General features: G+C 37.2%; 1 protein-coding gene across 2 annotated transcripts; it reads right to left on the bottom strand.

Moving 5' to 3' along the window:
* tcea1 (transcription elongation factor A (SII), 1) lies at window positions 1-11,168 on the bottom strand. Of its 2 annotated transcripts, XM_047369540.1 has the most exons (11): window positions 10,945-11,059; window positions 9,229-9,274; window positions 9,095-9,157; window positions 8,885-8,990; window positions 4,841-4,943; window positions 4,229-4,377; window positions 4,063-4,119; window positions 3,635-3,789; window positions 3,336-3,482; window positions 2,999-3,070; window positions 1-405 (listed from the first exon to the last, which is right to left on the bottom strand). In XM_047369540.1, the coding sequence occupies exons 2-11, from the start codon at window positions 9,244-9,246 to the stop codon at window positions 397-399; spliced, it is 879 nt and encodes a 292-aa protein (XP_047225496.1). In that variant the 5' UTR covers window positions 9,247-9,274; window positions 10,945-11,059; the 3' UTR covers window positions 1-396. The 2 variants fall into 2 exon arrangements, with proteins under 2 accessions (XP_047225496.1, XP_047225495.1); XM_047369539.1 differs by lacking the exon at window positions 9,229-9,274 and having other exon boundaries at window positions 10,945-11,168.
* Window positions 11,169-13,984: the final 2,816 nt, after the last annotated feature.

The following is a 13,984-nucleotide window of genomic DNA, read 5'->3' as shown; positions in this document are numbered from 1 at the left end:
TTTTTAATCAAATGGATTACACTTTATTGGGGAATTAAATAAAACAATACAATGCTGTGCTGGGAAAGCAAAAACAATATTATCCAAAGTGTTAAAACTACATATAAAAACGCAGATAAAAGAGAATGACACAAGATTCATGGCGTATATCTGACAGCGACAAACAACTAATAACAGTAAGAGATTTAAAGGGGTGGGGGGGGGTGGGCTTAAGGGAAGTGACAACAAGCTCAATCTATGACCAAGACATTTACTCAAACGGTAACCGTAGCGGCTTCTTGGATGTTGAGTACAATGTAACCACAGAATACAAAGCTTCGCTCTGCTGCAGGTGGACAGAACCTGGTCCGGGAATTTTGCTACTTGTCGGGAGTGCCGTAGATGACGCTAGCAGATTCAGCAGAACTAGAAGACAGGAAGCAAACTAATTAATTAAGAAGCATTGCATAATAAGTTGTTGGTTAGTAGCTTTAGGGAGTCTTCCAGTGGAACGTTCATATATGTCATTTCAGCATTTTAACAGGAGTTTAACAAACTAATCAATGAGCTGTTGGGATGTATTATTTTCATTATTATCAACCTTTCACTGCAATTAGATCTGCAGCAACTCTGGTTTTTATTTGTCAAACACGACATCACCATGCCACACATTTAATAATGGTAACATGTGCAAATCATGACAGGTTGACCCTCAAATCAATTTAACCTAAATATTTAGATGACTTTCTAACCTTAAAATCTTATAAAAAGAACATCAAGGGCACCTCATGATTTTTAGCCTTTTAGTCTTAACTTAGAAAACTTTGGAAATACAATGAAGTCATTTTAATAATTTCACAAACAGCTTAAACTACTTTTTTTTCGTTTTTTTAACAAGATTCTGTAGCATCTTTGCAACCTTTAATGGTAATTTAAATTGCTCCTGTGATTGTCCACCCTGATCATCTGCTATGTGCAGCATAGCAAGGCTTTTCACAGACGGGCAAATTGTTTTTTAAGTAGAACAGAGGGATGTTTCACAAGCTATTAAGACAAGGAATCATAAGCATGTTCTGGATCGGAGATCTGCAACCTGCGATGTGAGAGTCCTGATTTGTTGTTTTTTTTCGTGAAATAATTGCATTAAATTTCCACAATAGAATAACACTACAACTACCAGTAATATTTTTAGATCTATTCTTCTTATTATGTTGGAAATTATGTGCTTTTTTTATTTTACATAATTTCCCACAAAGAACATTTTCTTTTGGCAAATGTTTTATGCTTTTCTCTCTTTTAAATCTAAAAACAGAAATAATATAGTGCTTCCTTGAAGATGACAGCAAATTTCCATTATTAGATATTTTTCGAAAAATTATAGGTTGTCTTTTTTCAAAAGGTCATGCAACGTTTGCAGCCCTTATGCTTTATTTAGCCACACTGAGGGGAAAAAATAGCTCTTTGGTTTGTAACAACAAGCTTTGCATCAGCCTGCAAATTGTGTTGCTTTTCAAAGAGTAACTGTTTCAACAAGCCTCCAATTTTAAGTGCGGTTACACACTATGGTAAATAAAAACACAAAAAAAGTAACGCAAGTAAAACGATGCTTACATCCTTGTGCATATTTTCCAATGTGTCTCTTAGGCCGGTATAAAAGTAACAGTTCACACAATCATCAAACTATTATTTTTTAGACAAAAACAACAAACTCAATTTACTCATTTGAAAGCTGACAGATTATGTGCAGAAAGGAGAATATACAAGTTAAGCTAAAAAAAAAAAAACGTTTAAATATCGTCAAAAAATCTTGTTACTCATTTTAGGGAATAAAAATCATATATAGATTCATCACACATAGATTGAATTTCAAGCCGTTGTTTGTTGTAATTTTGATGATTATGGTTTACAGATAACGAAAACCCAAAATTCAGTGTCCCAGAAAACTAGAATACTGCGAAAAAAAAATCACAGCACATCCAATAAAGTTGAGTGGAAGGAAAAAGTGTGGTAGTAAACAGCGCACCAGGATCAGGGATAACTGTAGCCTTGAGAGGATTGTCAAGCAAAATCCATTCAAGAATTTGAGGGAGCTTCACAAGGAGTGGACTGAGGCTGGAGTCGGCGCATTGAGAGCTACTACACATAGATGAATCCTACACCTGGCCTACAAGTGTCTTACCTGGACTGAGGAGAGAAAAAAAACAAGACTGTTGCTCAGTGATCCAAGTTATCTTTTAAGATGAAAGTAAAATGTGCATTTCATTTGGAAAACAAGGTCTGGAGGAAGTCTGGAGGAAGAATGGAGAATCCATGTTGCTTGAAATCCAGTGTGAAGTTTCCACAGTTAGTGATGATTTGGGGTGCCGTGTCCTCTGGTTGTGTTGGTCCAATGTGTTTTCTGAAGCCCAGATTGAATGCAAACATCTACCAGGAAATCTTAGAGCACTTCATGCTATCAAAGCAACCTGGGATTCCATTACACCTCACCAGTGCCACAGCCTGATCGCCTCCATGCCATGCCACATTCATGCAGTAATTCATGCAAAAAGAGGCCAAACCAAGTACGGAGTGATATACTTTGCAGAAGCCTGACATTTATGTTAATATCCCTTTTTACTGATCATGTGTAATATTCTAATGTTCTGAGACTTTAGGTTTTTGTTATCTGTAAGCCATAATCATCATAATTACATAAAATGAAGGTTGGAAATATTTCACTCTATGGGTAATTAATCTATATATGAGTTTCACTTTCCAAATTGTTTTGAGATATACCTGTAGCAACAGAAAACAGCAAAACGTGGAAAACGAACCAAAATATCTTGTGTTCAGATCATAAAGTCCTGAGGTGCACATGCCTGGACTAAACATGAGCTTCCTTTAAAACTGACAGCAATGGATGGTTGCAATGCAAAAACAAACTTCCCAACTTCAACAGCGCAATTTAAAGTCAGAGGGAAGTCTAAATGCTAATTAACTTCAAAGACCGAGTCAGGAAAAACTGAATTAAGTTGCGTACCTTCCATCTATTTCCACACTGTTGGCAGAAGACAAACGTGGTCATCGGCTCATCAGCACTTCGAGTTTGAACCTAGAAATCATTAAAAACACAAAAATACAACTTAGTACCAAACATCACACTTGTAAAATCCTCCTCCATTCTTTTAATATAGTGTAATAAATCAAAGAATAAAAGTAAACAGATTTTCATATAACTGATTTATCCTAGTAGCACTCTAATAACAACAATGCTGCAGTTTGGGTGCATTATAACTGAGAATGCTATATTAAATTTGTACCATATTTCAACAAGCATCACATCATCAAAACGGGCTTTTTCAGAGTGTTTCCTCTACCTGTGTGTAGGTGCAGTTCTTCCCCTTGCATTTGCCACAGGTGAACAAATCAGTCTGAGTGCCCCCGGTGGTGGCCATCTGGTGGTCCCTGACAGCTTCTTTGGTCAAATTCTTCCTCATTTCCTTCAGCTCATCACTGGCCATTTCCTACACAATGGCGGCAGTAACAAAGCTTTTAAATATACATTTTGATTTCTCGTTGCTCTAAGAAGAAATAAGTTATAAGAACAAGTCTCATTAAAAAGTCTAAATAGCAATGGAAATAATAGCACAGTGAGCACCGTCAACACACACCATACCTCTGCGGTCATCTTGGCTATCCGCTCCGGCGTTACACTCCCGCAAAGCACGGTCCTCCTTAAATTGGGATTTTTCATATCCTTGAGATTCGAGATTCGGCTCCGAACGCGGTTCTTGTATTTCATATCGGTGTTCTTAAACTCTTGGAAGATAAGTGAAAGTAGGTCAAGGACTTCAGTTTAGAAGATGTGGTATGTTTTTACCTCAGAACAAAAGGCATAAGAATACATTAAAACTGCATTGATAATTGTTGACTTTCAGGTCTGTTTCTTTTAACAGATTAAATATAAAGGGTTTTACCAAGTCAGACACATAAATATCTGTCTATAAAGAGGTCGTACCACCTTTCCCAACATTATACAAATATATAAGAAATGAATCTCTTGAATTAAAATACTGTATTCTGTAAAGATCATGTAAAGGATATATTCCTCAATCTGTGCTCCAAGCTCCTCACAATCAGCACCAATGGCAATGTGATCCTCTGAAATGATCAAATATAGTTATCATATGAAAAGAAAGAAATTTAAGATGAAAAACAGCAAACGACTGTAATCAAACGACATGAATCGAAGAGCAACGTTAGGTTATACCTCCGGTCTGCAGAGCACTGGCCAGCATCTCTCTGCACTTGAGCCGGATGGAGTCGCAGGTGTTTGGGGCACGAGGGAAGGAGGTGGTAAACGTGTTGGAAGCGACTTCCGAGGTTTCGCTTTTGCTGCTGGAATTACTGCTCGAGCTGCTGCAGAAGTTATAGGAGAAATGCTAGAAATCAACAAAGCACTTTGACAAAATGGGGCAAAATAAAAAAACAATAATAATACAAACTAGGGCTGCACGATAGAAAGTCTTGTGATTGTGATATTAATGGTAAATATTGTGATGATGATATGAGTTGTGATATAAGCCTTTTTTCTTTTTTCCCCTTTGTCATGTGCGCATCCTACACTCTGTGACCTTTAGCATTTTGGGCAAGGTCAGTTGTGTCTGGTGTGGACATCTGCTGCCGTGAGACTCTGTCCAACTGGCTAAACATTACATTATCATAGAAAATGCAAGTTCATAACACTTGCAACATCTTAACAAGCAATTATTGCACTCCAAACAGTCCTTTGCTATATAAATATTGCACACACGGATATTGAGATATCGCAATATATTCATGATATATTATACAGCCCTAATACAAACAGATTTTTTGTTACCTCTCTTCTTTTGCCTCTGGGCTTTCCTGCGAGGGAGAGACAATGGGTGTTGTTTGCTCTTTTCGCTTCTCATCTGGAGCTTTTTCTCCACCTCCGGGCTCATCTGAAGAGTAAATTATCCAAATTAGGCACATATGGATATCAAGGAAATCTGATAAAAAGAAATTAAATTTATATCATTAAAGATGGGGCTGACAGCTTCAGCATAAGGAACCCAGAAGTGGCACAAATCAATTCAATAAATCATGATTTATTACTGAAATGTGCCAATGATAAATTAACATGAGCAACAAGTACATAATTCATTTATTACATATATTATTAAATAAATGAGTTTAAAAACTTAAAATTTACAAAAAATATATACATGTTAAACTTGCTTACGGCAGGACAACATCAATTTAATTTATACATTAGCTTTATCCGGGGTCAGAGGGCAGGGAAAACACTGCTTCTCTAGTTAAAAGCGATTGGTGCGATTGAAGTGGACTCGCTGTGCAGGTTAGCCAATCAGATGTTATGGTCTTTTTGACACGCCAATATTTTGTGAAGCACTGCTGCAAATGAAACATGAAATAATTGAATACTGAAATAATTACATATAACTTCAACATACCTACAGAATGTTAAGTAATAAATTTCACCTTTACATATATAATCATAAAATTATTGACATGGTAAAATACATCTGAATACATTTATTTATGTATTTCAGTTTCTAATATGATCTGTATAAATTATTTAATTATGCATTTGTTTATTACATCTTGGCACTTGTTATGCGACCCCAATTCCAGTGAAGTTGGGACATTGTGTAAAACGTAAATAAAAACAGAATACAATGATTTCCAAATCATGTTCAATCTTTATGCAATTGAATACATAAAAAAACAATATATTTTATTTTCAAACTAATAAAAATTATTGTTTTTTGTAAATATTTACTCATTTTGAATTTTTTTCTTACAATAGGTTGCAACAAAGCTGGGCCAGGGGCATGTTTACCACTGTGTTACATCACCTTTCCTTTTAACAACACTCAACAAGCGATTGGGAACTGAGGACACTAATTGTTGAAGCTTTGTAGGTGAAATTCTTTCTCATTCTTGCTTGATGTTCAACTTTAGTTGCTCAACAGTCCAGGGTCTCTGTTGTATTTTGAGCTTCATAAAGCGCCATACATTTTAACTGTGAGAAGGTCTGGACTGCAGGCAGGCCGGTCTAGTTCCTGCACTCGTTTTAGTACAAAACCACGCTGTTGTAACACGTGCAGAAGTTTCTTGGCATTGTCTTGCTGAAATAAGCAGGGATGTCCCTGAAAAAGATGTTGCTTGGTTGGCAGCAAGTGTTGCTCCAAAACCTCTACGTACAGTGCCTTACGAAATACTCGGCCCCCTTGAACTTTTCAACTTCTTGCCACATTTCAGGCTTCAAACATAAAGATATAAAATTCTAATTTTTTGTGAAGAATCAACAAGTGGGACACAATCGTGAAGTGGAATGAAATTTATTGGATGTGTCAAACGTTTTTAACAAATAAAAAACTGAAAAGAGGGGCGTGCAATATTATTTGACCCCTTTACTTTCAGTGCAGCAAACTGACTCCAGAAGTTCAGTGAGGATCTCTGAATGATCCAATGTTGTCCCAAATGACTGATGATGATAAATAGAATCCACCTGTGTGTAATCAAGTCCAAGGAACACACCAGGCAGGTCCGAGATACTGTTGTGGAGACGTTTAAAGGCGGATTTGGATACAAAAAGATTTCCCAAGCTTTAAACATCCCAAGGAGCACTGTGCAAGCAATGATATTGAAATGGAAGGAGTATCAGACCACTGCACATCTACCAAGACCCGGCTGTCCCTCTAAACTCTCATCTCCAACAAGGAGAAGACTGATCAGAGATGCAGCCAAGAGGCCCATGATCACTCTGGATGAACTGCAGAGATCTTCAGCTGAGGTGGGAGAGTCTGTCCATAGGACAACAATCAGTCGTACACTGCACAAATCTGGCCTTTATGGAAGAGTGGCAAGAAGAAAGCCATTTCTCAAAGATATCCATAAAAAGTCTCGTTTAAAGTTTGCCACAAGCCACCTGGGAGACACACCAAACATGTGGAAGAAGGTGCTCTGGTCAGATGACACCAAAATCCAACTGTTTGGCCACAATGCAAAACGATATGTTTGGCGTAAAAGCAACACAGCTCATCACCCTGAACACACCATCCCCACTGTCAAACATGGTGGTGGCAGCATCATGGTTTGGGCCTGCTTTTCATCAGGAGGGACAGGGAAGATGGTCAAAATTGATGGGAAGATGGATGGGGCCAAATACAGGACCATTCTGGAAGAAAACCTGTTGGAGTCTGCAAGAGACCTGAGACTGGGATGGAGATGTATCTTCCAACAAGACAATGATCCAAAACATGAAGTAAAATCTACAATGGAATGGTTCACAAATAAATGTATCCAGGTGTTGGAATGGCCAAGTCAAAGTCTAGACCTGAATCCAATTGAGAATCTGTGGAAAGAGCTGAAGACTGCTGTTCATGAACACTCTCCATCCAACCTCACTGAGCTCCAGCTGTTTTGCAAGGAAGAATGGGCAAGAATTTCAGTCTCTCGATGTACAAAACTGATAGAGACATACCCCAAGAGACTTGCAGCTGTAATTGCAGCAAAGGGTGGCGCTACAAAGTATTAACGCAAGGGGGTCAAATAATATTGCACGCCCCACTTTTCTGTTTTTTATTTGTTAAAAAAGTTTGACGCATCCAATAAATGTTATTCCACTTCACGATTGTGTCCCACTTGTTGTTGATTCTTCACAAAAATTAGAATTTTATATCTTTATGTTTGAAGCCTGAAATGTGGCAAGAGGTTGAAAAGTTCAAAGGGGCCGAGTACTTTCACAAGGCACTGTACCTTTCAGCATTTATGTTGCCTTCACAGAGGCAAGTTACCCATGCCATGTGCACTAACACACCCCCATACCATCACAGATGCTGGCTTTTGAACTTTGCGCTGATAACAATCCAAATAGTCCTTCTTCACTTTAGCTCGTACCCCACAACGTCCATGATTTCCAAAAACAATTGGAAACGTGAACTCGTCAGACCACAGCACACCTTTCCACTTTGCGTCAGTTCATTTCAGATGATCTCGGGGCCCAGAGAAGCTGGCTGCGTTTTTGGGTGTTGCTGATCTATGGCTTTCACTTTGCATGGTAGAGTTTTAACTTGTACTTGTAGATGTAGCGACGAACTATGTTAGCTGACAAGTGTTCCTGAGCCGTTGATATCGCTTCCAGAATGATGTTGGTGTTTTATGCAGTGCCTCCTGAGAAATCGAAGGTCACGAGCATTTAATGTTGGTTTTCAGCGTTGCTGCTTATGTGCAGAGATTTGTACCGATTCTCTGAATCTTTTGATGATATTATACAATTTCTTGCAATTGTAAGTTGAGAAATGTTGTTTATAAACTGTTTGGCTTTTTGGTCACACAGCTGTTCACAAAGTGGTGAACCTCGCCCCCTCCTTGCTTGTGAACAACTGAGCCTTTCAGGGATGCTCTTTTTAGACCCAATCATGACACAAACCTGTTTCCAGCTAACCTGTTCATCGGTGGCATGTTCCACACAGGTGTTATTTGAGCATTTCTCCACTTCCCCAGTCTTTTTGGAACGTGTTGCATGGATAAAATTCAAAATGAGTGAACATTTGCAAATGCAATATAAAGTTTATCAGTTTGATCATTAAATATCTTGTCTTTGTAGTTCATTTAATTGCATATAGGTTGAACAGGGTTTCACTGTATTTTGCTTTTATTTATGTTTTACACAACATCCCAACTTCATTGGAAATGGGGTTGTAGTATACTTATTTATTTGCTACATTTACATATCAAATTTACTTTTCACCAAACTGAAATGTATTTGGTAGTGATATCCCATTGGACATTGGTGAACAATTTCTCAAACATTCCTTCAGCATTTTGTCAATTTATCTGTGCAGCAGAAAACATCGTTAGAAATACAATTTACCCAGTAGCTTCTTCCAAGACTTGATCAGGGACTTGGCGAGAGACGTCACCTCCTCGTCTGTGCTTTGCTTGCGTATAGCATTAACAGACATTCCAATTCTGGTGGACTGTTGACAAAGTGTCATAGCTTTAGACTAACTAAACATCCTGAATGCACAGGCCTTCAAAAAAAAAAACAAAAAAAAAGACATAAAAAAAAAAAGGAACATACCTGAAGTAGCTCCAGAGTCATGGGTACACTGCGCAGCTCTTTCAAGAGGTCCAATGCCCCGGCCTGCAGGGTAAAGGAGACATAAGACTGTGGTGGGAAAATTTAACACAGCTAACGCTGTACCTCTAGCTTACCTTTCTAGTAAGCTCCATCAGAGCAGAATAGACACAAAACTCTGGGCTGTGAAAATACGATTTGTTTAAATATATGGGTATATTTTACACAAGTCCAAGACATGTTAGAACAAACATACATTAATGTTATCTCTATGTTGCTCCATTGTGGTAATAGTTTAGACAAGGTGTTGACTTTCTATGCATTGGTTGGCATAAACTACTTGGATATTTATAGGGTGTTTCATTTTGAACACATTGTGACTTAATTGTTAATTTGTTACAACAACTATAATTTATACAAAAGTTACAAAGTCCCTTATGTAAATATATTAACTCACTAGCAAAATTTGTACTATTCAAAATGTGAGAAGTAATTGCCATTAGCAATCCCTACTCTAAAAATCGTAAAAGCGACTTAAATTTCATAGTAGACAACTTTTTTTTTTCTATTCTAAAAATACTTTTATAAAGATTGTAAAGGGTGTGTGTCATAGTTTTTTGGTGAAAGGTATAGATAAAAATGATATTAACAATAATAATATTCTAGATGTTTTAATTAAATAAAAATGTCAGTATGTCTGATACGAATACACAAAATCAGATAAATAAATCCTACTTTAACACCTGTACGGATGGCAGAACAATGTTTAAAGTGTACTTTCAAGTTCCTACTGTAAAAAAAAAAAAAAAACTTAAAATGTATAAATAAAAGCGAAAAAGGATATCTTTAGGGAAAATGTGTTTTAAAAAACAGTTATCTATAAACAGAATGCTGCAATAATGCCAACTAAAGCTGCAAAAACAAAAAGAAAACACCACAAGTCTTTTAAGAATGTATTGCATTTGGAAGCCTGAAGCTGCATAAAATGAAAAGATTTGATTTAATGATGTGGGTAACTGTAGATCGTGCTTTGGATAATGTACATTTCTTTATCAGTGCACAATAAGGGAAAAACAGAACAATTAAAAAAATAGAAACAAGAAAAATCATGATAGTAGTTGCTTCTTTTCTGTGAAAGTCAAGTTGCCTCATTCTTAGCTTTCGCTTTAGGGTTCATGTTTGAAAGTTCCATTTAAATGACAACTTGAACTCCAGCTCCACAGACAGACTCATTTTAAGCGCTTATAAAAACCATGTTCAGACTTTGAAATGACCAGTGCAGTAAACTATTTACAAATTAATTCATAATGGAACCAACGGTGCGTTACAACTTTATAAATGCTCTACCATAACACACAGTAGTAATAATGAACGGATAGTTGCTAGGCGGCTCCAGATTGAGTATCCAAGGCGAACTAAGAAAGCTAACTCGCACTTTATAAAACGAACACGACTTCCACATGAATGATATAATCTGAGATTATACTGTACGCATTAATTAACGTTTAGTTATTACTGCCACATGGAACATTTGTTTGTTTTGATGACGCTCACAAAGCTCACGGTGATCCTTAGGCTGCTAACTGCTAACTTTTTAGCAACACAAATAAACAGACTGACAGCAAACAAGAACTTATTTTTGGTGGGTAACGGGTTAGTTACACACTTAATTAATATTAGTCGTAAGTCTGTTTGCATTCATGGAATAAATAAACAACATTCGCATCGGGAATGTTCTTGTTGAGTGAACTTGCTAGAAGCTAAATTAGCCGCTGTTGAGCTCCATCGTATCCCATTAGCGCCTATGCTAGCACGGTCGGCTAATAGCATTTATTTCTCTCAGAACAACTCACCCCGTTTTTCTTCTGCGCCATTTTATCCATCTTTTTCGCGATTCTGATAATCTCCTCTTCCTCCTTCTTCCCCATCTCGGTTTATCTGACAGGACAGGACAAATAAGGTGTAAATCTAAAAGAAAATACGGGACAAAAAGACCACGCCAATGAGAAGAAAGCGGCAGCGGCGGAGGCGGCAGCGTCAACTTGGCGGACCGGGACCACACAGCGACTGCCCCCGCTGTTTAGCAGACCTGATTTGACGATCCCAGCATGTAAGAACCAAAGGGGTATCAATCGAGACAGAACCGAAGCATGGATCGTGTTGCTGAAATCTAACGCATTGTGTTTGTTTTTTCACAGTACTTTAATTTTCATATGCTCAAATTCTGCAAAAATGTTTTTTTTTTACAAGCAGAATTTCAGCATTTTTCCAGTAATATACTGACTGCCTTCAGATGGCGCCAAAACATAACGTTTTTCTAAGCATTGCTTATTGAGAGACTAAATAATATTGATTTTCTTTAAGTGTAACTCAATGTTATAAATCACTATTTAACCAATTTCCCATTGGCAAAAATAATAAAGTACATAAGACAAACAAAATGGACCCCAATGACCACATTTCCTGAAAAAAATAAAGTTTATTTCCGCACATTGCGTGTATTTAATAAATATATTCAGTAGTTGGGCATAGATCATCTTGAGAAATTATTTGAATAGCAGAATATATTCAGACAGCATTCCATTTGAATTTCCGACTTAGCTGCAATCATCAGAAGTAAAATGCGATTTTAAACAGATTAAAGTTTGTACTGCAACTAAAAAGGATCTACCCCTTATAGATTTATACTGTTCTTACTTTTTGCCCCACTTTAATGTTTTACACCATCTAACTAATTTCAGTGTCAGACAAAGATAACCAGGGTATATACAACATGCAGTTGTCAAGCAGATAAGTCTGTAATTTAAGAACGGGAGAAGCTTTCCAAACCAAACCTGATACACTAAAAGAGTTATTGGCTGTTAAGTATTTGCTATGACTGTTAATAAGTCTTTTTACATCACTGTGTTGAAAATTTGGCCCATTCTTCTTTCCAGCATTGTTGTAATTTAGCCACATTTTAGGGTTTTCAATCAAGAACTGTTTAAGGTCACACCAAAGCATCCCACTTTGATTTTAGTCCAGACTTTGACTAGACCACTCCAAAACCTTGATTTTATTTGTTTGATTCATTCAGAGATGGACTTACTGGTGTGCTTTGGATCATTGTCCTGCTGTATAACCCAAGTATCCCAATGAACAGATATTCTCTTTAGGTTTTTCTGCTTGACAGGAGAGTTCATACTTCCACCAATTAAAGCAAGTTGTCCAGATCCTAAAGCAACAAAGAAGCCCCAGAACCTCACACTGTCACCGTGTTTGACATCAGGTATGTTGTTTTTCTGAAATGCTGTTAGTTGTAGGCTACATGTAACAGAGGATGCATACCTCGTGAAGAGCTCCTCCTCACCTTGTCAGTCCACAATAATATGTTCACTGCATTCTTGAGGATAATCAAGATGTTTTTTGAGAAATGTAAGAGAGGCTTTTGCATTCAGTGGTTTTGACCTTGGAACTCTCCCGTGGATTTTGTCATTCTCTTTCTCAATCATGAATCATGAACACTGCTCTTAGCTCAGGCAAGTGAGGCTTAGCGCTTCATCTGTTGTTCAAGGTTCTTCTGTGACCTCCAGCATGAGTCTGCTCCTGATGTGCTTTTAAAGTAATGTTGTTAGGTTGCTTACTCCTGGGAAAGTTCACCACTGTTTCATGTATGCTCTATTTATGTATAAAGGCTATTACTGGGCTTCGCTGGAGTCCTAAAGTCAGCCTGGGGATGTTTTTGTAACCCTCTTCAAACTGATAAATGTCAATGCCATCGTTTTTCATCTGTTCCTGAATTTTTCTATATCATGGTTTTACCTTTTAAGATCTTTAAACCTACCTTATATTATCAGACTGGTTCTATTTAAGTGATTTCTTGATTCTACAGGGATGCCAATAATCAGTCCTGGGTGGGGTTAGTGTAATCCCTTTTAATAAAAGATGGAACAAAGGGAAGATTTGTTTTTCAAATAGCGCCAGGTAGATTTAGATAGTTTTTTGTCCTTAAATAAAATCATAATATCAAACCTGCTTATTTGTATTTAATCAGGTTATCCTTCTCATTAAAATTTATTTGATGATCTGAAACATTTGAGTTTGACAAAAGACTAAAAACTAAAGAAATCTGTAAGGAGGCAGCTACTTATTTTAAAATACTCTTTATATTTGTGTGTAGAAAAAGTCAAATACTGTGAATGTTCTACTTTTTGCCTTTAGTTAGCAATATGTTTTTGTAATGTAACAAACTCATATCAGTGATGGTTGGATTGTATAATATATGAATACAATATATAATATATATAATATTATATAGTATTTTATGGCTTGTATTGGTTGTTGGTTTGCATTGGATTCTAAGTGACCATTGAGACCACTTCCACTGGCCAGTTTTTCCACCTCCCAGGAGGCTGCACATGCTGGTGGGATTTTCAGCAGCTTAGGGACAGGTGGCAATGGGCACAGTGCCTGTTACCTGAAAAACAGTGACACAGCGCTCCACTGTTGATGCAATTAGATTACTGGTCCATTTAATTTAAAGGCAAAGCCTGCAACTTAAAATCTGTTACAAAAATGGTTTATTGGGAATAGGCCAAAGCCGAAGATATTTTCAGATTTTTTGTTTCAGAATTAACATGTTACCATGTTCACAAGTCTCACTATTGATACATTGTTTGTCCTGAGGTCTGATTGTGGAATTATCAATACCTGCTGCCAGGTAAAAGTGCTGCTTAAAGACTTTATTCTGCCTCCTGCTGTCAGCAGGTGCGCAGCATCTTCACACTAATCCCTATTAGGCCAAGACCTCACAAATCTGATTATGGTGGCTGCCTGCAAATTCAGAATAGTTCGAACCGCCTGTGATACCTCTTGAGGACAGAATCATCATTGTTAACCCAGAAAATGTGTTTG

This window comes from Girardinichthys multiradiatus, chromosome 6, assembly GCF_021462225.1.
Source record: "Girardinichthys multiradiatus isolate DD_20200921_A chromosome 6, DD_fGirMul_XY1, whole genome shotgun sequence".
Classification (NCBI taxonomy): Eukaryota; Metazoa; Chordata; class Actinopteri; order Cyprinodontiformes; family Goodeidae; genus Girardinichthys; species Girardinichthys multiradiatus.
Note: the sequence above shows the minus strand (reverse complement) of the source record. Positions and strands in the feature narration are given on the sequence as shown.